The sequence below is a fragment of the Branchiostoma belcheri genome, unplaced genomic scaffold (assembly GCF_001625305.1).
Source record: "Branchiostoma belcheri isolate BF01 breed outbred unplaced genomic scaffold, Haploidv18h27 scaffold151, whole genome shotgun sequence".
Taxonomy (NCBI): domain Eukaryota; kingdom Metazoa; phylum Chordata; class Leptocardii; order Amphioxiformes; family Branchiostomatidae; genus Branchiostoma; species Branchiostoma belcheri.
In genome coordinates, this window is record NW_017802947.1 from 340,871 (window position 1) to 365,987 (window position 25,117).

At 41.5% G+C, this 25,117-nt stretch overlaps 4 protein-coding genes and 1 pseudogene across 10 annotated transcripts in view; 2 read left to right on the forward strand and 3 right to left on the reverse strand.

The window, feature by feature from the left end:
* Positions 1 to 4,562, reverse strand: part of LOC109465492 (erythrocyte band 7 integral membrane protein-like) — a 34,941-nt gene extending 30,379 nt beyond the window's left edge. For 2 of the 6 annotated variants that reach the window (XM_019762845.1, XM_019762847.1), the window contains exon 1: positions 4,450 to 4,557. The gene's annotated coding sequence lies outside the window, so the exon portion shown is untranslated. Of the gene's footprint in view, positions 1 to 4,449 lie in introns of all 6 variants that reach the window. The other 4 variants (XM_019762849.1, XM_019762848.1, XM_019762846.1 and 1 more) reach the window with 4 other exon arrangements.
* Positions 4,563 to 7,277: 2,715 nt separating this feature from the next.
* LOC109465494 (serine racemase-like) lies at positions 7,278 to 12,143 on the forward strand. Of its 2 annotated transcripts, none has more exons than XM_019762850.1 (7): positions 7,278 to 7,410; positions 7,826 to 8,127; positions 8,442 to 8,678; positions 9,042 to 9,161; positions 10,024 to 10,098; positions 10,447 to 10,656; positions 11,046 to 12,143. In XM_019762850.1, exons 2-7 carry the CDS (start codon positions 7,957 to 7,959, stop codon positions 11,220 to 11,222), a joined length of 990 nt encoding a protein of 329 aa, XP_019618409.1. In that variant the 5' UTR covers positions 7,278 to 7,410; positions 7,826 to 7,956; the 3' UTR covers positions 11,223 to 12,143. The 2 variants fall into 2 exon arrangements, with proteins under 2 accessions (XP_019618409.1, XP_019618410.1); XM_019762851.1 differs by lacking the exon at positions 7,278 to 7,410 and adding an exon at positions 7,613 to 7,684.
* A 351-nt stretch (positions 12,144 to 12,494) lies between these two features.
* Positions 12,495 to 14,281, reverse strand: LOC109465475. Its single transcript, XM_019762767.1, has 2 exons — positions 12,700 to 14,281; positions 12,495 to 12,505 (listed from the first exon to the last, which is right to left on the reverse strand). The coding sequence occupies exons 1-2, from the start codon at positions 14,279 to 14,281 to the stop codon at positions 12,495 to 12,497; spliced, it is 1,593 nt and encodes a 530-aa protein (XP_019618326.1).
* Positions 14,282 to 16,230: 1,949 nt separating this feature from the next.
* LOC109465476 lies at positions 16,231 to 18,993 on the forward strand (annotated as a pseudogene).
* Positions 18,994 to 19,873: 880 nt separating this feature from the next.
* Positions 19,874 to 24,117, reverse strand: LOC109465491 (transcriptional adapter 1-like). Its single transcript, XM_019762843.1, has 8 exons — positions 23,993 to 24,117; positions 23,528 to 23,619; positions 23,271 to 23,378; positions 22,895 to 22,998; positions 22,216 to 22,428; positions 21,671 to 21,816; positions 21,034 to 21,193; positions 19,874 to 20,523 (listed from the first exon to the last, which is right to left on the reverse strand). Exons 1-8 carry the CDS (start codon positions 24,061 to 24,063, stop codon positions 20,359 to 20,361), a joined length of 1,059 nt encoding a protein of 352 aa, XP_019618402.1. The 5' UTR covers positions 24,064 to 24,117; the 3' UTR covers positions 19,874 to 20,358.
* Positions 24,118 to 25,117: the final 1,000 nt, after the last annotated feature.

Consider the following 25,117-nt stretch of genomic DNA (forward strand, 5'->3'; position numbering starts at 1 on the left):
TGTAGTATGAGCCGGTATATGAAGAAGTAGCCTGTGTTACACAATCATGCTTTCGGCCGGATTGATGTGCAACTGTTACTAATTACAGGGGACTGCGCTAATGCCGACAAGTCGCGCTGTCCTGATACACCGCGAATGTGCGAGTGTTCCCTGTAGACAGTCCGGAGTCATTTTTTGACACATCCAGGAGCCAAACCAAATACGTTCATGAACCGAGTCCAAAAAACCGAAACGTGAAAATCGGATGATCGGACCTGATGTACATTTCTCTTTCTATAGATTGTACACACAATACACACATCTTTAGATAATCTGGCCATGGCAGGTTAAAAAAAAAGTAACCCTGAATCATACTAGATTAGCGTAAATGCATGTTAATGCGTTCAAAACAAGAAAAAAATTGTTTCCGGGTATTAATCTCTTGAATCACGGCGCTGAATATTGACGCAAAAATATTTCGGGCATCGCGCGCCCTTCCCGCGTCACGTGTAGGCATCTCGCATCTCTGATTGGTTGTTGCGTCTTAAGATGACTGAGCCGACGCGCGTTTAAACAATTTTTCTTTGTTCGATTTATCACACTTCACAGAGAATTGTCGCCAATGGCTACTTCTGTTTGTTGCAATATATAATACTTCACGGAGAATTGTCGCCTATGGCTTCTTGTTGAGTTTATCGTTGATCTGACACACGTGCTTCATCATACTGGTTAATCCCCGTAAATTTTAGAATTATGACCAACTTCAACATGTAATATTTATTTTTCCATTATCTAAGGTCCGTACCGTCTTGCTGTTGAATACGCCCATAGGGCCTGGGCTCGATAATTGCATGCATTCATACGCTTGAAGCGGTGACATGATGTTTTTCATTGAGGAGCTATTTTTACTGAGAAAAACACGACAGCACAATACGGCTCAGAATACCCTCGTCGAGGCTTGCCTGTGTCTATGTCCTTATTTGGATGCGATTTCAGAACATTTCGGAGAAGAAGTGTTTTTCTGTAGAAAAGGTCGGCCTCGAAGCACAAAGGGTTATCTTCAAAACCAGCCAATTAAACGACTGAGTGCGCAATGCCGCTTAACTTAGAAGCCACGTTTCAAACACATATGTTGTTTGGCATAAGATCTTATCAAAGGCTTTTGATTGCATACGCACTTTGTACCTTAGACACATCCACAAATATATCTGTCAAAGTACCAGGGCTCCTAATTTGGGTATTTGAGTGTGCACCGTTAAAGAAACGAGACATAACTTGAGTTGTAATGAATATTGGTGGCGTTTAGCGTATAACAGTTAGCATATAACAGCAACAAAAGACAATAATTTTTGGTATACCATATACATGACGTCATCATGTTTTATTGCCCTGCTTATTAATTTTTTTTTAAACACAAAATACAGAACTTAATCAATTCCAAACAAAAAAACTTTCCATTTCATAATTGTCCGGATCGAACCGAATATTGATTCGCTTTGATCCGGCTTCGAGCCGGATCGAGCAGGATGGTAGCCGGATCAAAGCGAATCAATCCGGCTCGATCCGGACAATTTTACCCTTGTGGGAATAGGGTTTAAGACTGTATTCTTTCATTAGATTCCCGTCCCTACCAATCCTTTTACATCTTCAGACAAAAGTGTTGGGAGTCCAATTGGATAAAATCTGATGAGGCTTACACCAATACAGGTTTTGGTTTACTAGATGTCTTGAAATTGTCTGAACTGTTTTGTACAAAATGCTTGCCAATGGATTCCTTTTACAGTCGACATTGTCAGCATGAAAGTTCATCTGAATTGGTAAATTACATAATGAAAAACTTAAACGTATAACCTGTCGGAAAACTTATATCGGGGAAACTGAGCGCTCACTAAAAACCAGGTTTCTAGAACATACGAGTAGACGACCCAGTTCTGTTGCATCTGAGGTGTCACAGCACATCCACATAGAATCACCGGGACACACAGTGGATCTGGAGGGGGTCGAAATCTTGGATACCGAACAGGATTACTTCAAGAGAGGCATAAAAGAGGCCATATACATCAAGGCACTTCAACCATCGCTCAACCGGGACGGGGGGCGATATCGACTTCAGACAACCTTTGACCCCTTGCTGACGTCACACGTGGAAAAAATCACGTGTCCACAGCATTTGGGTCAGATAGCTGAGGAAGACTGAGTGATTCAGTCGCAAATTTCTGGTGAGTCAAATTTTGAGTTGGAGAACAGTTTAAGTTTTTCATAGTCGACATTGTTGTCAACAAAGTACTCATTCGTGACGTCAGTGGGGTTTTGTCCACATGTGAACTTTTGGTGACGTCAATCTCGTTTGAGTGGTAGCTGATATGGTAAAATATAGGGTCATTTTGTCTGGACTTACCGCAAAACATCATTAAGTTACCTCTGTTGTTTCGCTCTTTGTTCTGGGCGTTAAGATCACATGTATCATGCTTCCAAGCTGGTACATGATACAGCGGGCACCTGGGAGCGATGTCACCAGTTCTTCGGACTTGGAATACAAGATAATCCCAGGATTAATCCTGAGATTTGAAATCGCCTCTTGACATTGGCGACATCTTATGCCAAATAGTCACGAACAGGTGTTAGAGGGTCCATGGTAGCGCTATGGTTTGCAATTGGCCCAATCGATATCATTCATCTAACATTTATTTTGTTAATGATGATGATGACATTTTTTATTGCAAATTCCTTAAGGAAGGTTACTTGCAAATATGAAAATAGATACACTCAACGAACATGAAAAAGGTGACAACGTGAAACATATGGCCACTCTAATATAAAATGCCTATGTTCGAAATCTGACATCTATTTGGGTTTGACTTCATGTGGGAGCAGTGGAAACCCAATCGAAGGACCTTAATTTTTCTGTAATGCATCGATTAAAGTTCTTGATCTGTGATTTTAAGAAGAAAGTAAAATACATTTTGCGGTATTGACATATCTCAGTTCTCTCCTAAAAATGAACAGTTTAAAGACTTATAACAACATTATCACCTGAAAGACTAGCAAGAAATCATTGACTCACCTGAAAGACTGTCTCATATTGACTCAACGGGAACCAAGCCTTTAATATACAGAGGCTGAGTTAAGTGGTCGGTACTGAAATTTCCCAAAGGGGGTCGAGGTTTAATTACAAACCATGACCTAATGGTACAGACGTCCCCTTTTGTGTTACATTGAACTTATAATGTAGTTATGTTAAATTGAATTGAATTGAATTGATTGCAAATATCCAAGTAAAGAAAAATAATTCCGTCCCTACTTGTGTGGCATTCATGCAACCTATAATAATGATAATTGATGATGTATCGATGTACTGAATAGAAGTGACCGGCCCAGTTTTCTGATGCTATCTCATTATCTATTATCGAGAGAGCTTCCAGTTGACAAAATTGATGGTTGCAGATACTATACTATCAATTACCATTTTCTGAGATGCAATCTTAAGTTAAGTAGAAAACGCGTTTTTTGTGTGCTACATGTAAGATATAAACTTGCAGACGTAAATATGATGGTAAGGTGAAAGCTCCTAACATACTAAACGTATCAACGTTATATTTATGAAAAATAAATGCGGAACTTTGAACATCTAAAATGTGTGTTACTTGTTGAGATTTTTGTTGTGGTGCGAAAGGACGTTGCGCTAAGTGTTAGATCAACCTTCCTGTTCAGATCTAGAGCGGCTGCGGTTTGGGCCGCCGGAAACATCATACTGTCATGTCCCTGTTCTTGTGAATAATTTATACAGGTCGCTACATGGAAGGTAAGAACCTAAAAGCGTTCTTAAGACTAGTACTGCGCTCTGGATTGACCCCGGCTCAATAGCTTGGAGCTTTGCTGTTGACATTGCAAAGTCTGTCATCCGTGATTACATTGTGGCTTACTCTATCTTCCTTTTTCTCAATTCCTTCCAGTTTTCCGGCTTGGTTGGCTCAATTTAACATTTAATTGTGCTAATGTTTGGCGTGTTGAAATGGACGAACAATTAACATGTTTGCAGCGAACGGTTTGTGCAGTTGACAAGGCCTTAGAAATGAAACGACACACATGAGCCGCGTGGGTTTGGTTAGTATGAAAAAAGCCTGGAGTGTTGTTGTCTTAAAACATGGATCTAAACCGTAAACTGTACCTCTAAGGCCCGACGCCTATCTAATCATCACAGATATACAAAGGTCACGGCCACACATAATTACTGCTTAATGTTGTTTACAAAGGCAAATTCAGCAGCGCTAGCCCAGGCTCAATGTAGTAATCATACAGTCAACCGTAGATACTAGTATCTGCTCTATCTGCGCGTACGATAACAACGTTTGTGCATATTTGGGCCAGTCACTGTCCTTTTCTTGGGGAAACAGCATATGCCTATGGTCTTCTACCATAATATACAAAACACTAGTCATTCTAGAGAAGATAGAAAATGTATGACCGTACCTGAGAAAGCCTGCCCGTTCTGGACACGGTGTGTGTTTGTGAATGACCTATCGGTTGAGGCCTTTGTTATGTCGTAATGGCGGCAGGCCACCCTGTGTATTAATTGTACCTGTGTCGGATCAGATTTTTGTGTACACGGAGTTACCTGGAGACCCGTTGTTTCGGCGTGTCAGTCTATTGTTTGTGTTAGCTCGGGTTCTCTTTGCTTCGTCTGGCCAGGTATGTTTACCTGTGGCATGATAGATTAACTAACTGTGTACGCTATAATAAGGCCGTCTTATATTCAAGTCCAACACTTTGAAATTATTGAATACGGTAAAAAAAACTTCGTAATAATAATAATAATACACAGTTTATCCGTGAGTGATTTTGACATTAAGACTTGTCCTCACATAAACTGTCAATGTCATTATTAATTCATGCCCTCTTGTCAATAGCGTATGTCAAGAAGACATAATATAGCGTGCGAGAAGATATTTCATTGTTAGTAGTTAAGACAACTAGATAAGATACCATTATGATTAGCAATCTACCCTTAGATATATTTAGATTAACAATCAAAAACGGTACAAGGTCAAGCATAGAGGGATATTTCTATGGTACTAGTAGTATTCAATGTTTAAGTAAGCACACCTACAATCTTGAGTTTAGAGAACTGCTATAATTTCTGTAATATCTATTTGTGATTGTTGAATATTATCTATTGCTGATCATGTCTCATTTTCCCTTACGTGTCTACTATTGATTTCGTGAATTGAAGATAAACAAAAGACTTCGAGTTTGACGTCATCTTCATCTATGGTAACGTACATGTATACGTAATCAAAACCGTCGGCCTTTCTTGGTGGCAAACCAACCAATGTTAAGTTTCTCAACAGAATTTAGACCAAAAAATGACTCTAAGAAATAATTTCAGCACAACATTTGCTTAGGATTAATAAAAACATGTCGACAGTAAAATTGTGACTGTACACAGTTGGGACTATGGAAAATATAGCGTGTTCGTCCGTCAGTATGTTCTAATTATGTTTTAATAATCACGGGTCATGGCCTCAAAGGCATCACGTGATCATGTCCTGTGTCTATGACTCACCACAAGAGCTGATGTATTATTACTTGTATATAAAGTAGCGGTGCACGTGGTTGCAAAATTGTGTGATATTTATTTTAAAAGCCGTTTATTTGCATCATAGATGTAGTAAAACAACTTCATAATGCGCTTGAAAGCTAGGCACCTGTACATTTTATACGGGCGGGCGTTGACCCGAAAGAAAACCGACCCAACAATTTCACGTACTGCACCTGCCGCATCTCTCCCCACCGGCGCACTTTTTATTCACAGGTTCCGAAGCTAACAAGAGACACGGTTTCTTGAGTTGCCTACCTTCCACATTCCTGCCAAGGGAGTTCGTATTTCTTTAAGACCATTGTCCAGACGTCACAGCCTAGAGCAAACATGTCCTTCAGCTGTCCAACGTCCCATAGCCCAAACAAATAGAGACCGTCAGGACATAGCACAAACAACCAGACTCCAGTCTCCATAGCAAAGTCAGGACAAAGAGCTTCAATGGCACGCTACCTTTACTCACCCTTGACAACCTTTCAACAAACTTAAGAAGCTGCGGTCTTACAAGTTTACAAACCGTTTATATCTCGGAGTCGCGGCTTTAGAAAAGCGGCAACATTTTGTTGAACCCGTTATTTAGAATCCAAAGGTAATGTCTTCAATCTGCAAGAACATTAGAAGAGAACAGTACACAATTCTTTATCATGCGGCAGCTACCTGTTCGGACTATAGGAAGTGTTGCTAAATGTACATGCGGGACATGAAAATCTAGGATGTAAGGCTTTAATGTTGACTACAACCATCGACTGGCTTTGTGGTGTGGCCATTTGCAGCGAGTTTATGGTATACGTAAAGACGGAAAACTGCCTGTGGGTCGTTAAACTGAGTACCCAGAGTAATGCTTGAGGAGATAGACACGTTAAACACACCGTCCACTGCTTCACGATACAAGTGTAAATGAACAACCGCGAAGAACCACTTTCTGTGAAAAGTGCTTCTTCACGACGACTTCCATGACTTCCAGCTATATAAGTCCAGTAATGGACATGGACTTCTGAGTAAAATACCATAATAGCGCAACATGGGAGAGTTATTTTCGCGACTGAGTGGTTTGTAGGCTGGTGAGCGGTCCGGGCGGCATTACTCTAGTCATTTAACTGTCATGTTGCTGATTTTGCACTATATCTAATGGAGCTCGAGTTTACATGTATGTAACGTTACATGCATCTTTAAAGGGAACGCTACATCACGTGACACGTAGTTACTAGTACATCTGTGCTTTTAGGGGACCATTTACATTTTCTTTCCAACAGTAACTAGGAGTTTTGAGGGGATCTGGATCATTGTTTTGTCATTTCGTTAAATATTTCTGATAACTCATAGACAATTAACACAATTCTTATAGACTTGATTTTATTGTTTAAACGTAAACATTTTCATTGGCGTGGCGGATCCAGAGAAATCTTATTCGTGAATTGATCGGAGAATAAAGCAGTAAGATAGACCTGTGCATTAAGAAAGGAGACTCCTAAAATCATAATTTAAATCAGATTTATATTATTATTTATATTATTTCTTATAATTATAATCAACGCTAAGTAGACATAAGCCTCATATACTGTAGCTACTGATAACTATTCATTCTTGCAGAAGGCGCGAGCATCAAATAAGTTGCAGTACTACTTTAAACCGCTAAAAAGCGCTGCCCTACAGGGGTCATTGCAAGCGTGCCAGTAACCATAGCAGATAATTCGCACACAGTTGCTTTAATGAGGTCAAAGTCCGATGGGTCAGGCAAAGTTCATCCACCACACTGACCACAACCTTTTGGCTACATGCATGTTGTCTACCTTGACCACACTACAGCCTTACCTTAAGTACTCAGAGGGATAGTGGTAAGTGTGGGTGATTTAAAATCAAGTCTTTGTGCTATCATTATCCTTAAGGGGGCGTGTCTGATGGTTCAAGACAAGTAACTAATCTGGAACTTAGTGGAAGAAACCAACACAAGAATATTATGCATGTGAAACGTTTTAGTGATTCCATAGTACAACTTTAGGTAGACAACTGTTTAGGATAGGTTAAGGTAAGTACAATTGTTAACGTAAGGGGGTGTGTCAGCACATGTTGCAGCTAACTACATCTAACTAAGCACAAGTTACATCTAACGTAAGTACATCTAAGTAACATTACATCTAACATAAGGGGGTGGGTTTGGGGGTGGGGGTTGTTCGAGGGGGTTGAGGGGTCAGTAATTTCATAAACCATTATACCCAGCAGAATAGACCATTCTGTGCTGATTTTTTTCAGGTACCATTTTTCAAGGCCATCGTACCTGTACCAAGGGACCACATCTGGCAAGATTTAATAGATGTAAAAGAAGGAAAATAACAACAACATACCAGTACCTGTGACAAGAAAACAAGTCGCTGTGTTCCACCATGGCCGGGAAATCCTACTGTATCTCCTTCCAAAACATCCAGGCTGCCCTGTCCACAGTCAGACCTTTCATCCACAGAACACCCGTCATGACCTGCAGTCATCTCAACCAACTTTCCAACAGGAACCTCTACTTTAAGTGTGAGAATCTTCAGAAAACTGGATCCTTTAAGGTATATATGGTTTTAAAAGACTTTAAGTAAAATGTTGAACTTTATTCCAACACAAGCAATTGATCAAAAGTACCAGGGAGTTTATATCGTCCACTGTCTCTGTTAAGTGAAACCTTGTGTGGGAATAAAGTTCAACATTTTACTATGATTACAACCAACAGAGATGAACTTTCATGACAATTTTATAATATTGTTGCAATTTATCATAACCATTAAAATGAGTGATCTCAATGCTTTGTAGAGATGACTACCACACTGTCACAAATACATTTTTTACCATCTTTTGACATCTTTATTTTGTTGACATTGAACAGTTTAGAGGTGCCTGCAATGCTGTCTCCAAGGTCATTGCGTCCAATCAGAACAGCACAGACAAAGAGCTGTCGGTTGTGACTCACAGCAGCGGGAACCACGCCCAGGCTGTCAGCCTAGCTGCCCAGCTGCAGGGGGTGACAGCACACATCGTCATGCCCAGCAACTCTCCAGCTGTGAAGAAAGAAGCTGTCAGGAGTTACGGAGGACAGATTGTAGAGTGTGAACCAACAGAACAGGTACCACAGAGTGTTGTCACAAGAAGTCATCCCTGTGTCTGCTATGTGAATCATTTCAATGAATTGTATGTTTTCAGACATTTAAAATCTTTTGACCCTTACAAGTGATTACTATTAAGTGTCTGTAACTCAAAGAAGAGAATATCAGAAGAACAAAAATTTGCCAATAAAACGGTTCAACAGCTGAGCACTTAAATGCAGGGACACCAACATGGATGTTTCTATACTGACATTACCCCCCCCCCCGAATGCACAATGCAATGAATGCAGAATTGTAGAGTATGCAAAGGGAAAAAAATCCCTTCAAGTAAGCTAACAGAAAAAAACTGAATGTTTGGTAACGGAATAGTTTTGTATGTTCAGTCTAGAGTGGACACAGCTGACCAGGTGGCTGAGAGGACAGGTGCGACCATGGTCCATCCTAACCAGAGTCCAGACGTCATGGCCGGACAGGGAACGATGGTGTTTGAAATACTAGAACAGGTTAGATCTTATAGTTACAGCCATCATACATGTACGATATCAACACTCTGATTTTAACTTCCATGTATGGTAGTATTGTTTTGGGTGGCTGAGCTGTGTGTATGTGTGTCTGTTTGTCTGGACGGAGTAGGTTGACTGCAGGTTGGTAGGGGGTATGACAGGTCAAAAGGTCAGACACAGGAAAAGGGGTGAAGGTGAAGGTTTCAACTTGTCAACTTGAGGGAATTGCCAAGGATTGCATTACGAATACTTCCCAGAAGTTTCAAATCTTTGATTTTGTATTAAGAGTCATCCATCAGGCCACACCAATTTAATTTCTTGGTTAACGGATTTTTCTAGAAAAATAATGGAGCGGGCGGGCGAAAAAAAAATAAAAATAAAAACAGGCCTAGGCATCTTATTATGGCCCAAAATGGTACGATAGGAGCCATGAAGTTAGCACACCAGGCTGGTTCAAAATTTAAACAATGAATTTTGAACTTTTAATGGTAGCACTGCATTGATAGATGGAATGACTGTAACAAGGTAGTAAGAAAAGGACTGTTTTCAACTGTTCAGGGCAAAATATGAGCATTTTGCAGTTGATTCTGAATTTTTATTTTTATTTGCAAATCAGAAAAAAATGAAGAGGCGAATCCGTTAACCAAGAAATTAAATTGGTGTGGCCTCAGAGATTCACATGACTTCAAAGAAACTCTTTAAGAGTTTGCGATACCCATACATACATAGTCTGATAATTTTTTCAGGTTAGATCAATTAAGCAATGAGCATGTAACGTTACTACCTCTCAGAATCTAAGCCACTTATCTCTCATCAGTTAAATTGTCCATCAGAAGAATAACCCCTGTCCTCCCTCCCCCAGGTGGAGAGAGTGGATGCCATCGTGGTGCCTGTGGGGGGTGGGGGGATGTTGTCTGGGGTAGCTGTGGCAGCAAAGGTATGGCTCATGAGTTATATTCATAACCTTTTGCTTCATTCATGTTTAATGTGATTTTAGCATTAAAACTTCCATGATTCAAGAAAATAACTATTTAAGTGGCATCTATAAAACAGTTAATGCCACTCTATTACCACATTGAACATTATGTCACCATGTCACATACATATTGTTGTAGTAAATTGTATTAGCAACCACATCTTTGATTTTGCAAAGATCTTGTAAGATTTTGATATTCTTGTTGGCAACAATGTCTAGCTGATGCAAGTTGGAGCCAAAAATTCAAACCCCAAGAATTACAAGGCAATAAATGTGTATCATATTAATACCAAGCCACTCTTCCTGTAGGAACTTTGTCCACATGCTAAGATCTATGCTGCTGAACCTAAGAATGCTGATGACTGTGCCGTGTCCATGTTGCGGGGAGAGCTCACGCCGCTACCCGCCCCTCCTGTCACCGTGTGTGACGCACTCAAGACCAGCATCGGTCCGCACACCTGGCCAATCATCAGGGACCATGTGGACGACGTCATCACTGTCACTGAGGAAGAAGTCAAGGTGTTCTACCCGTAATTGCATGTAGCTGTAGTTGTAGCTGTAGTTATAGGTGTAGCTGTAGCTGCACTTGTAAGTTTAGAAGTAGTAGTAGTTGTAGGCATTCACTAAAGACTTCACCAAACAGACATTTTGTTATTGTATAAAAGGTAGTCCCATACTCTAGGGCATGGTATTGCAGGGCGGAGCCAATCCCTCTCCTTCCACTGCCTCTTACTTCCCCAACCCAAGCCCATTTTACACCTGATTATAGTGAATTTTGATCTCAGGGCTCTGAACAGTTTTTTCCACAGGTTCTATACATGATTTGGTGTGGCTTGAAGTGATGTGTACCAGTGATACAATGTACTAGTCCTTTCCCTGTAGAATGATGGCTAGTATGTTTCCTGTAGGCTGCCATGAGGCTGGTGTGGGAGAGAATGAAGCTTGTGATTGAGCCGTCCTCAGCAGTGGGCGTGGCTGCAGTGATGACTGACAGGTTCAGAAGTCTCCCAGCTGACGAGCATCAGAATGTCGTCGTCATCTTATGTGGAGGAAACGTGGACCTAGAACACTTACCCTGGATGTGACGAAGGGCATTATGTTTGCTGTGAAATGAATATATGTATATTCAGGGCTCAATACACCACCTGCATATGCAGGTTAGTGCAGGTGAAAATTGAGCTGTACAGGTATTTCTGCACCTAACCTGCACTGGTCCATGTACTGGGTTTAAATACTAGTACAATGTACATGTAGGTGTATGTAGATCGTTATTAATTGACTTTTAACGCCAATGAATTATTAAACTTAATAATGGTAATGGTTTCTGAACAGTTTTAGTATGGTCCATACTTGCTAAATTCTGAGTGGTGCAGGTAAAATTTGTCTGTTGCAGGTTATTTTCAACACTACCTGTAGTAGTATCAACATGCAGAAAAAGTATTTCGATCACTGATATCATATTCTAAGACTCACAGATCCAATGTGCCAGTAGGGTGTATCCGAATGAGGGCCTGCATGGGGGGTAGTGATTATGAATTATGTAAAATTTTCGCCACCGTTTACGAATTACGTTAAAGTCTCAGAGCTGATTATGACTTTTACGCTTTGCGGCTAATATACTATTATGAATTGGTTTTTGGGACGCTGCCTACGGATTACGAAGACTAAAAAGGCCTGATTACTCCTTACGAAAAAGGGCATGCAGGCCCCCTCGATGGCCCTTGTCTTAACTCTTAAGTCAGCATCAGTGGACAGCTTTCAGCACCAAGGACAGGGCTATAACAATGATAAAGCAGCCTCTCTCATTGTACAATGCTGAACTTTATTCCAACACAAGCTTGTACACAAGAATCTAATTTTCTATGACCACTGTCATTCTTCAAGAGTCTTTATTGATCTTGTAAACAGTCATTTCAGTAAAGTTAGACTGATTTTCTAGGGAGCCCAAATAGACCTAGTACAAACACAGTAATAGATAAATAATACATTAGGAAAATGAAATTACAAATACACATATATATACTTTAATAAAAATTAAATATATTTGTGATACTACAAATAAATCCAAATAAAGTGGGCTACATAAAGTTGTTGTCTGCTATTTCACTATATATCCATATACGCAAAGCCTAGTATGAACAGGGTTTAAGAACTGTAACCATCATCATGTAACATTATAGCTACAGTTCTCTGCGTTCTTGCTTTCTTCAATGTTTTTCTGTGAAAGTAGAGCAGCATCAGTTGGTGTGCTGTCTTGGCTACTTGATACATAGATCATACCAGTTCTGTCAGGTTGGCCCTCATTGTTGGTCAGTAGTGCAGTATTATAAGCTGCACTTTCTTGTGTGTGTCTTTCTTCAAGGTTTTTCTGTAAGAGTAGAGCAGCATCAGTTGGTGTGCTGTCTTGGCCACTTGATGCGTAAACCATTCCAGTACTGTCAGATGGGCCCTCATTGTTGGTCAGTAATGCAGGATTATAAGCTGTACTTTCTTCTGTGTGTCTTTCTTCTTTATATATCACTTCACTAGTGGCTAGTAAGGCCTCACTAGCGGTCAAAGTACCTGTTTCTTCTGAGCTTACAGTGTCGTGGTTCGTTGGTATAGCTGCCCGGTCAGCATGCGAAGTGTTTGCCACGGGTGTTGCCTCTGTAACAGTTCTATCACTACCATCACTACCACCTTTTGGACAAGATTTGTCAGCAATGGCTGCCAGACTAACTTCAGCGTACGGTTCCACGCCTGTACACCCCAGTTCATTCGGAATCGTCTCGTATCTGCCCGCCTCATTAACATATTGGGGATCGCGATTCGCCTCTACAATCTGCCTGACAGAATGCTGGTCATCTATAATGTTTGTATAGGTGTGTTCGACCTCATGATTCGAATATTGAGGCTCTTCCTGGCTCTCTGCAATTTTGGATAAACTTGTTTCTTCGTATGGTTCAATATTTTCAATGCCAGCTTGGTTTGCTGTCGTTTCACTGGAGCCAGTTAGTTGTTGACTCGGGTTTGTGGTGTACATTTGGTTCGGGCTGAGTAAGTGTCTTGCTCTCGATGCTTGTTGTATGCCAAGCTGGTGAGAATTGGTGGCGTACATGCGGTTTGGGACAAGCGGGGGCCCGTGCCTCAATGCCCGTTGCAACCCCAGATCGTCCCGGCGCCGAGCTCGATACCGAGTCAAGCAGCACAGCAAAGCTGCAACAAGGGCTGTGAAAGCTACCGAGGCAACAGCATAACCTGTCACTGTCGTCGCTTCTACTGATAACGAACTGTCTGTTGTCGGTTCAGTTTTGGCTAACGTGGAGACTTCGGAAAGCCGGGGGACTCCTTGGGTAAACTCATCGTATTCTGTCGAAACTGGGGACAAGGATGTATTAGACGTCACTGACGTTGAATTGAATACTGAGGTGTTCAGATTTGGTTCCGTTATGAGTGTATAGTTCTGGATTGGCCCAGTGAGTGTGACTGTAGTTGAATGGCAAAAATGTTCATCTAATACTTGAAATACAACCTGTCCCGCAACGTGTTTGGGGCTCGCACATATTAACTTTTCGATTTCGTAATATTGCATTAGTTCGAAATACAGGCTGCTACTGGGACAATTAGGGCAACATTCTTTGAAAACTGATCTTGGAACTCGAACAGCCAGTTGTTGAATACTCCCACAGTGCCAACATTGCGACAAACACAGAACTTCACGTTTTAGCCAGCACAAGCGCGCATCACAGTGGAACGGGTTCCCACCTAGCTGTACGCTAGCGTAGTTTTCGGTGGGGAACAAGAAGGTCTCTTTTGGAAAAGACGAGATTTCGTTACCACTGAGATCAATGACGTTGATATTTGGCATGAAATGAGCGATAAACTTTCCCGAAACGTGAGTAATCTTGTTGTTAGACAGATCCAGGAGTTTTAACTGCGGTGCTTTAAACCAATGCCAGTGGATGTATGTAATTAGATTACTGCCCAGGTCTAGCGTCTCTAACTTTGGGAAGTTGGGGAGGTCAGAGATATCGGTGATATTGTTCGATGCAAGGTTCACCGATGTTAGGTTTTCTGGGTCCACATCTGGAAACTTGACCAGGCTACAGTTGTTGCAGACGAAAATATCAGGGCTGTTCACGATAACAGCGCTAGAATTCTCCATGTTGGAGTTTGCAGATACACTGCCCGTTACCGACATGTCTAGTAACAACAGGAATACACCCATTATAGCTTTCATTATGACAACTGTAGTCTTTACCAGACTAACTACGCTGGCTATATAAAGGAGAATATTTTCGGGGGAGTTTGGCCGCAATTGTAGGTTTGACTGTCCGCGGAGGGACTAAGAAACAACCTCCGGTTGGCCGGGCTCCTTTGGCCAATTTTACTCTCTTTTTTGCCGAATTCTACTATCCGTACTTCCCGTAGAAAGGCCTGGTGGAGGCTATGACAACTGGTCAAACTTGAATATTGTGTACTTATCTTGATGACCACGCCACAGTCGCTGAGCCTCAAAGTGATGGTTTCTCAGCACTATCTGCAAGTCTTCTAGATCTTGCAGACGCTTTGGTTTTCTTCGAAATTGAAAGCAACCGTGCTCCCCGTAGCTGTGATTAAAACGTGAAAAAAGTAACGCCATTAAAATTCTACAAATCAAACATTATCATATGTACATGTTTTTCAGTTACCGCCAGGACCATATATACATGTATAATGTACTTACTACAAAATGAAAACCTTAGATGCATGGTACCGATCGACAGCAATCTGATATCATGGCACATACCTTCCTCACATTCCCTTGCAGAATGAAGCCCTCGCAGCGGTATGCACTACTAGCAGGAGTTTGTGCCTTTTATATACGCCGAGAACTGTTCAATATTCAGTACATGTTGATGACTATATGGAAGGCTGTGGGTAATACCGAACGTTGTTTCCTGTCGATCCTTGAGCGACTCTGGGTAAATTAAGAGTAAAACTTTGTCCTTTTTGTCCAGCGCTTACGATACGGTGGAAGAAAAGTGCCAATTTCTTCCGAAAAGTTAGAATGTTTGCTCGACTTCAGAATAACATCACAAACCGGACACGTTTCCTTGTCTGGAAAATGTGTCTATCCGGAAATTTTGCCAGACAAATTAAATTTTTGCATGCCTTTGATTAACGTCACAAATTGGATATTTTTTCCGGTGAACGGATAAGGCGTTACATGATCGGTTTGAGGATAACCTATATACCAGTAGATCTCGGAAAAATTAAATCTTTGCTCGGTTTTTAAAAGCCTGGATATGGTTTCTGCTGCTAGTTTGTGGTTAGATCCACCGAGATTTCCTTGGACAAAAATAAAACGGGGTATGTTTCTGGTGTTATAACACAAGATTTCACATTTAGTTACAACCTTGTAACACATAGATACAAAATGGTTAATCAATCCGAATACATTTCAGTAGACGAGGCTTTATTATTATTTGACAGTTCATTTGGTTTTGTTTGCTTGATATCGGTTCACAGTTTTAGTTCAGCCCCATGTTGTCAATAGATGACTTCGGCGAAGCGCATGTCATGATGGTTGCAAGTAGACTAGTATAATACTAGTAGTAGACTTGAATACTAGAAGGACTCGCGAAGCGATGGCAATGTTATTTATATCTTTGCTACGTCCTTGGCACTGTTCGGGCAAGGAGTTTAAAAACTAAAGGTAAACAGAAAGTTCATGCGCGAGGCTATATTGTCAGCCAGTCTCAAACGACTCTATGACTTCATTGCGCACTGAAGCTGCCAAACAGGATTCATGGCTCAGTTCCAAAATTTACAAATCAAATAAAAGTCGAGCCTAAATTCAACATACAGAATAATTCTAAAGTCCAAGTTTAAGTTCATTGTTCAGAGGACCGTTGGAGTTATGGGACCTGCTTGGCAGCGGTGGCAGTGTGTCGTCGGCGAGCACGTAACTTGTCTTCCCGATCTCCCCCCCACACTGCGCACAACCTCGGCACTCTTCCTCACCACCGCGCGCCATCTGGCCCGGTCACTCGCCGGTGTCTCCAGCTACTGATGGCTGATACCCGCCAGACCAAGCAGACGTTTTAATGTGCCCTTGTTAAGGGGAGCAGAATGGCGTCCATCTCCAAGGTTTGCTGTAAAGACATGTTTCTGAAGGAAGAAGTGGACCCAATGTTACTGACCACGCTAGACGACTTCACTAGTTCTAGCAGTAGTTCTGTAGAAGTCTCAAACCCTGCCGACTTCGTCCGACAGAACGGTGCCCAGTTCTCCGTGTACAGTGTGGACTTCGACAGACGCGTGTTGGGACTGGTTAGAGTTAGAAAGGGAGTGAATATCCAGAGAGCCCCGTTCTTCTTTCAGGTGAATACCATTATAACATGAAATTGGAGACTTAAACCTCAAAGATGTGTCGTCATTATATTCGAAAAACCAAATGACGATCTGACGTACTTTCAATAGATAGAGCTTTGACAGTAAACTTGCAGACTGACAGGCCGAAAGTGCACGAACCTACTAGTAACTTAAGTAAAAACGTTGAACTTTATTCCAACACACAATTTTACAGATAAACTTCCATGATAACTACCAGTAACTTCTTGTGACAAGTCCTAAGCATTGGCTGTGTGACTAGACCTTCCTGTCAATCTGCGGTTACAACACCTGTCACTTTACTTCATATTTTCTCTGACCCTGAATGAAAAACAACAACAAACAAACAAACAAAAAGTGAACTGTAGACTAATTTGCTCTTCTGCAGACTAATTTTATCTTCTCATGAATAAACAAAGTTCAAACAAGCAAACTTACAGGAAATATACTTCCTAAACTCATCGGGAGAACGCAGAGGAACTATTCCTGCTTCCGCGAACTGCAGACTAATTTCAGACCTAGTTGATCTTCTCATGAATAAACAAGGTTCAAACAAGCAAACTTATAAATTAGTGCATTCCAGGCTCAGCGGGAGAACGCAGAGGAACTACTCCTCATCCCGTTTGACACGCTGCCTGCAGTGGCAGACGCGGTTCGGAAGGAGGCTGCAGCAGCCAGAAATATCTTCCTGCACAACACTGGTGAGAACACCTTCAGAAAAAAACATATCTAGTAACAATATAAAATGAGGAAAGAAGTTCAAGCCAAGGTTTAAATATGTCAAAGGAACAAATAAAACATGGCAGCATAGAACTATCGCAGAGTGGAACTCACTGTCACCAAGTACAGTAGGGGCATTGTCAATAGATAGCTTTAAACAATGTCTAGAGCTAGAAGTTCAAGGGTTAGGTGTAACAAGTCGATCGGTGTAATATAGCCAGCTGCCGCCGCGCCGCGTGCCTGCGAAGCTGGTGTGTTACGCCGAAAGGCGGTTATACCGGCTATACAGATACAGATACAGAGCATACAAACAAGTTGATAACTCCATTACTGTCACAAGTAGTACAGATTACAGACCCATTAAAATGTCCGAACTTTTTCCATACCTGTGTTCCCAATTTGAAACGCAGTACTGCACAAATTGTGCCAAGAATAAGACTTTTAGATGTCTTTACATACCAGGGTAGTATCCACACTTCCATGCAGACAATTAGCAGTTTGACACATATTATGTTAGATGTGTAATGTTTGGACAGGTCGATGTGGTTCCACGCTGCTGTGTAAAGCAATGGAGGCAACAACAGAAGTACAGGCAGTGTCTGAACCTGATGTGTACACATGGATCTATGTGGTACGTATATGTACATCACACTTCTAATCTGGAAAATGAAGAAGGCATCTGTCCGCATCTGTTACAGTAAGATATAGTGCTTCCCACGCTATATGGTGTATAGGGTAGCCCATCTCAGTTTCTAAAGCCCTTGGGCCACACAGCTGTGCATGCATCTATTAAAATGTACCCTAATACATGTATGCATGCATAATGAAATACAATCTGACCATTAAAGCTAGTTTTTGTGAAACACTTTAATAGTACTATATCTGTTGTTGATATTTTAAAAATTACATTGAAAGATCTTATGTCTACATATTTAGGTTGGTCTTGGCAGTAGACATATGATAAGATTGTAGGAAATGAGCATTACTTTGTTTTAACAGTATGCCCAGGCCCATGACTTCAACCTTACTCCAGCGGAAGAAGAGGACATCCTTATGGTACTGAGATGCAGCACCATTCTACTCAACTTTTACCTCCTGCAGAACGACCAGTCAAGACCAGTCATCTGCTACAAACTCCGAGGCTTCGCCATCTTCATCGCCGACCTTCTGCAAAGGACCATTCCTGAAGCCAAGACAGTTTTTCTATACAGAGATCTTCCAGGTTTCTTTGACTCCTGGATTAGTGTGTCATTTTCTGGTAGTTACTGGAAGTATTTCTTAACGACAGCTTTAAAACTTGACCGTTTCTTCCCTGCTCACAAGATGATGCATATGGTAACGTACTTTTAAAAGGATTACATAGATGACCCAAGCCTGGCCACATACACTGGTAGAAGAGGTATACCCTTTTTCTTTGTTGCGACTTGGCTGCTACGTATGCAGAAGGCTTATGAGTTGATCAAAAATGATCCGGCAAACTTCTTCCATGCGTGCCTAAGGTGCGACGAGTTGGTAACACAGAAGGAAAAGATTGTCCTCGACATTATGAAACAGGTTGGCATTGATGCCAGTTCTGAGGACTGTTCAAAGATGAGGGAAATATTTGGAGTGAACAGCCAGGAAGGTACCAGCATGTGTAGTGTGAGGAAGATAGGGGATGGGTCAGACAGTTCTTGGGTTGGAGCCTGGGAGAGAAACCTGTTCTCAACTGTTATAGATCAATTTCAAGGTGACATTGATGATCCAGAATTTACACTGGAAAAAGCAGGAGCAAGTACTTGAGCAAATAATATCATTACTGTGGCAGTATAAACTGGATAGTGGTGCATACCGGTTCACTGGACTTGGATCCGGACTTGTAAAAATGTTTAGGTTCAAGTCCCAAAAAAACTAAAAGTCAAGAACCGAGTCCGGACTTATTACCATAAAAGACCATTTCACATACCACTTTTCTTTTTAAACCACCTAAAACCTTCCGTAGATTCCAAAATCTTTGCTGCAAAATGAAGAAAACATTGCCATCAGGCATCGTCAAGTACCAGCCTCCATGTTATGTGGCCAAAGTTTCGCCCAGACAACATTGCAAGGTAGCCAACATGCAATTTTGTATATGCCATGGGTTTACAAAAATGTAGGTCCGGACTTAAGTCCGGACCTGAACCTAAACCTCTGGACTTGAATCCGGACCTGAACCTGAAATTGGGTTTAGGTATGCATCACTAAAACTGGACCAGATACAGTACACATGCACTGCATCGGGACATCAGCAGACATACTGCGCCTGCACGAACATGGAATTTTGTTGTTTTTGTTCACTACTAAACTGTTAACTTAACCCTTGTCCTGATGGCATTTTTTACACAATATTTTTCAATAATTTCACGTCTTAATCAGGTCATAGACCCCTGACTTTTTTGCCCTTGGTGGCGTAGTTCGCGTCAGAATTTTGCTGATTGCAGACACAATATCTTTTCTGACACACCGTTTGAAAACTATAGATGCGCAGGTGCAGTAGGTTTTGCCGACATGCTCACGTTGCCTTGGTATTGTTGTTTGACTCTGCATTACCCATAATGCCAAGCGTCTAGATCTCCCAGCATGCAATTGGCCCCCCACCCAGCCCCCGCTGAAATGACTGGACTGCACAGTTCAAAGGTCACGTACAAAAAGTTTTATTTTTTTGGAACAAGATTTACAATGCATGATATACAGTATCAAACTCTAACCTCTAAGAGGGTAAATCACTAGCATTTGGAAGTCTATTCTTACCAATAGTATATACTAAAGGTTAAGGAAGAATGGCAATTTGAATTATTATCTTATGTAGATAGTAAAGGGAATTGAAATGGCACCCCTTATATAAGTAACTGCATTAGGAATATCAACTGTACAGATATACAATAGTTAGGACAAAAGGACAATTTTAAACTGCAATAGTAAAGTTTTAAGTTGCACTTAGAATGACAAGTACACAACTTGAAGTCCTCAAGTATTTATAAGTCAATGTTTTAGTATACAATTTGTTAACTTCTTAAATATGGAAGGAAATGTTGCTACTCATTGATTATTAAGTGGTCCTTCAATTGAGAAATCTGTGTTATTTTTGATATGAATGTTTTGAAATTCAGTTCATCTCTTATGGTTTAGTCATATTCTGAGATACCTCTGCTGCTGTTCTATTCTGTGTTCTTCCTCCCTCCTGTGGATGTCGTCTTGTTCGAGTTCCTCGTGCGAGGGGTGCCACATGCGGGACAGGGCGCGCTCCATGGCGAAAATGTACACGGTATGGGACGGCACTGCCGATCTGTTCACCTGTAATCAGGGTTTTTACAGTAAGGCATCGAAAAGTTCAAGACAATTAACAGTAGACACACATAGGAAGTATATGGTGTGTAATGGCACTGCCCATTTGTTAGAGTTTTTACAGTAAGTGCTCCAAAATGGCATGGCAAAAATGTTGACATTTTACAGTAGGTTTTGAACACTCAGGGCTCGAAATACTGGGTGCATGTGCACCTTAGTACACCCAAATTTGGAGCTTTCTACCCAATTTTTTTCTGTGGGTGCACCATTGTACCCAAATACATGTATTTTTAAAGGTTTATGCTTCTAAAGAAGTTAAATGTATACAATATTCAAGTGTCATATAAATAATGAAATCATGCTAATAGCACTTTTCTTTACAAATGAAACATAATTAGTTTTTGCTGACATTCTACTTATTTTATCTTACATGGTGCACCCAAAAAATTGCACCAGTGCACCTATTCCCCCAAAATGAATTTCAAGCCCTGACAATACCACGACTACCACGTGACTCACCCCCAGTCCCGTCACCACGTCCTGTAGCGAGATGGGCGGTAACGAGGGCGGTTCCTCGCTGCTATGGCACGCCGCCAACATGGCCGCCTCCTGTTCCCCCTCCTCCCATGTGGACCTCATCCCGGGGATGTGGCCACTACTGATGGACACTGTCGTAGCACTGCACAGCACAACAAAAATCAATTTCAAACAGAGCCTAATACTATAAACCTTGCCTTGTTACCAAACCTGATTTAGCTCTAGCATCTCTTGAGAGGACAAGAGACTTTGAAGCTAAATTAGGTTTGGTAACCAGGCTATTCATTATGATATGCATGTACCATTGAATACTAGAGTTTTCCTTTAATTTTACACATACACACCAGGATTTCAAAGATATGACTTGGTACCACAGACATGGTGGTACATGTACCATAGACATGGTAGTACACAGACATGGTAGTACCACAGACATGGTGGTACCACAGACATGGTAGTACCACAGACACAGTAGCACCACAGACACAGTAGCACCACAGACACAGTAGCACCACAGACACAGTAGCACCACAGACATGGTTGGTAGTACCACAGACACAGTAGCACCACAGACACAGTAGCACCACAGACATGGTAGTACCATAGACTTTGTAACTACCTTTCTGAAGTGGAGGGAAGTCTTGCTGCGTTCCTGAGACATGACTGTGCGGAGGTTGTCCCCATCCCGTATCTAAAGCTGCCTTCTCTCGTCCTGTAGGCTCTTCTCCTGGTCAGTATGGCACTCAGGATGTCCTTCAGACAATTCTGTGGTCAGACCGCAGGGGAAAAGACATGACGCACATGTTGAATGTGATAGACTGAATTTCTCCTGCTATTCCTTATTCATCAGATAGGTGGCTGCAGAAATCCATTATTGGTCCGTACAGGAAACCAAACCAACATTGAAAATCAAACCCTGGTTAGCTATACACACCAATTGTCATAGCCTTCAATATGTGTTTTTTTGTAAAACTATGTAAGTGTAAGCACTCTGTACAGCTATATGTTTCTAGATTTGTAAGTAAGGGTGGGAATCAAGTAACCTGTATGTGACATGATTGGTATGTTACATATTTTCTGACCCTTACGTCTTCCTGCATGACCTCAATAAAGAGCAGAGAGTAGGCTGATTGGACTGTATTTCAAGGAAAAAAACAAACAAACCTCCGTAGCGTACAGGACCAGGTGCACGGCCTCGTCCTGAGTCTGCTCCAGCCCGCACTCCCAGGCGGTGACCATCACCCGACCGGTCAGCATGCCCAGGTCAGGTAAGGTCATCTGTCTGGCACAGAACCCCACCAGCTCGCTCTCCTGGTGGTTAGACTTGATGGTGGTCTCAGGCAGGTCCATGAACGGACTGGCTGGGACAAACCGGTGCTGAGGAAAACAGAAAAACATGTGTCCTATGTACACAGGGGTCTCACTAGGCCGTTTGAACATAGGGGCCCCCTACACTGTGATTCTAATCCCCTACGCTATGATTTAGCCCCCCTACACCATCTTACAACCAATGTAGGGGTGTGACTTCTAGGGGAGAATCCTATGACCCTTTGAAAAACCTTTAAAAAATAAAAAATTTGACTTGTTATACCTGGGCTACGATATTGAGGTCATAGCAATGATACATGCTGCTTTCTATGTGTAGCATAGAAAGAGTGTGTTAAACACACCAGTTGACTAGCCCTCTGCTGTTCAAAGTGCTTGCACAACTGTGTGGCCCGTGAGCTATAGAAACGGAGAAGGAAGTGGGAAGGATTTAACTAACTTAATTAAGTTCCTCTTCAGCCAAGTTACCTAAGGACAGGTGAAGCATGATAGAGGTCATAAAAGGTTGTATGCTTACCTCAAAATTGCCCTTTGGAGTTTTTATTTTCTTTTTGACTTTTGTTTTCTTGAGTTTTCCAGGAGGAAGAGTTCCTACAACTGCTGCCGCCTCCTTGGTGACAACTGAAAGAAAACATGTGTCATAGACTCTTACAACAGCAAAGAAAATGCACACTATAATTCCATTTCATACACTGAATGATCTACCAGTACCTCCATTCTGCCTTTAGAGTGGACATAGTTCATGTACATACAAATAGAAAAATAAGATACTCCTCCTCACACATGTTCTACTGGTGAATGATTACCACTGTTACACTTGAGATATACAAATGTCTGGGAAGTATTTTCTCCATGATCTTGTGCAGAATTACATGTATTGAGTGACTACTTACTGGCCTTCTGTTGAGGTGTAAACTTGCCAGCCTTCTGTTGTGCAGGGCTGGTCTGCATGGCCTGGCATTTGGCCAGGATCGCCAACAGGAACTCATTGTGAAAGTGAACTATGCAACGAAAAAAAAAAATCTTTTAAAAAAAATTCTGAGCATATCAAATGTATTGCTTCAAAGACATCAAAATTTAACTATTACACCGTTATGATTGCTTACAGTTTGGATGCACATCAAATAACTTTTGTAAACTTGTGACCTACCATTGTCCTGAGTGAGCAGTCTCCTGGCCTCCATGTCAAACTCCTCTTTGCTGATCTTCTGTTTGTACCAAAGTTTCATGTTGGCCCAGTACCTATAGTTTACACACATAGAGATAGACACTTTCTTCAGCAGAAAAAATAATATTTACCTCCAAAATATATCACTCTCACGTACGTTAATAATCAGAAAAAAGTTGCATGAGAATCACGTGTATTTTTTTATATAGTTATTACAGTGAATACACTTGGCATTTGGCTAAGGAAATCCAGAAAAGTGTACTCTCATTTTTGACAACACGTCCAAAATACACTGCCCCCCTCCCACCCGTGTTTTCAAAGCTTCGCGTTTCCCGCCACAAACTCGGCTCACAACAAGCGAAGGAAGACGTTTCCTTTCAAAATAACTTAACTCTGATATTCTTAAGACTCCAGCCCTTGTGTAGAAATAGAAAATACGAGTCTTACTGCTTGATATTTTCGCCCAGCGCATCGCTAAGGTGTTTGCGAGCGACGTTCAGGTCCACCAGCGCAGCCATCTTTGTCGCAGTGCATTATGGGAACGACGCCTACCTGTCAAAGGTTCAGGCCCCGAAAATGCTCGCCTGCAACGGAATAAATTTTGTGATTGCAGGTAGAAATTAATAAAAGTTGGATCTTTTTTACAATGAAGAATTTGAAATGGCTGTTAGAGAATTAGACAGTATCTGTACATTACAATATTCGGAGTCTGTTCAAAATCCTTGCTATTGTGTGTGCAAAAGTGACAGTAAAATTTTTCTGATAGAATAATAGTATTATATAAAGCAAAATGCATTAAAGTGGAGTTTTTTCTATTTTTCCCTGGCGCGTGTGTAACATTTTTGTGTGTCACGTTTACTACTAGTACGCCTTGTATAGCTGCAATAATTATTTTCATCACTAGAGACCCTCACTGCGACGTCCGTTTCAATAGACTGAACACGCATCTTGAAGAATAACATGTGAGCATGAAGCATAAGATTATGCAGAACCATTGTAAAATTGCGAAAAAGGGCTCATTCTGAACGTTCGCACACTCCTTATATTTTTAGCCCATATCTTCATGGTTCTTCGCGAGATGACACACTTCATATTGCGATTGGCCACGGCAGTCCGACCAATTTCCCGACGAGACAGGCCACCGGAAAAGCTCTGATGGAAGGCATATGTGTGGCCGAGACCGTGTGCTATTCTGTATTTATCGGTATAGCCGGTGCCTTTCGGCGTAACGCACCTAGCCTCCACCAGGCCTTCCTACGGGGGTACGGATCCGGTAATTCGGTAAAAAAAAAGGGTGAATAGTTGGCCAGGAGAGTCAGTCCGCGAGAGTTTTAATTTCCTTCCTAACTGCGCGGGCAAATGAACTCCACGCTGGCTAAACTCCCCTAGTCAAGTTACTCAATTATTCTCCCTATTGGCTAAATTTTACTTTTTTGACCCCGCGTTGTTAGTCGGTAGAGCGATTGCTAACGTTAGTCTCTACCAGACTTCTAAGAAGGCTGAGTAATAAATAATATAGCCTCTACCAGACCTCTCTGTGGACGCTCCAAAATCTCTGTGCCTTCAATCGGA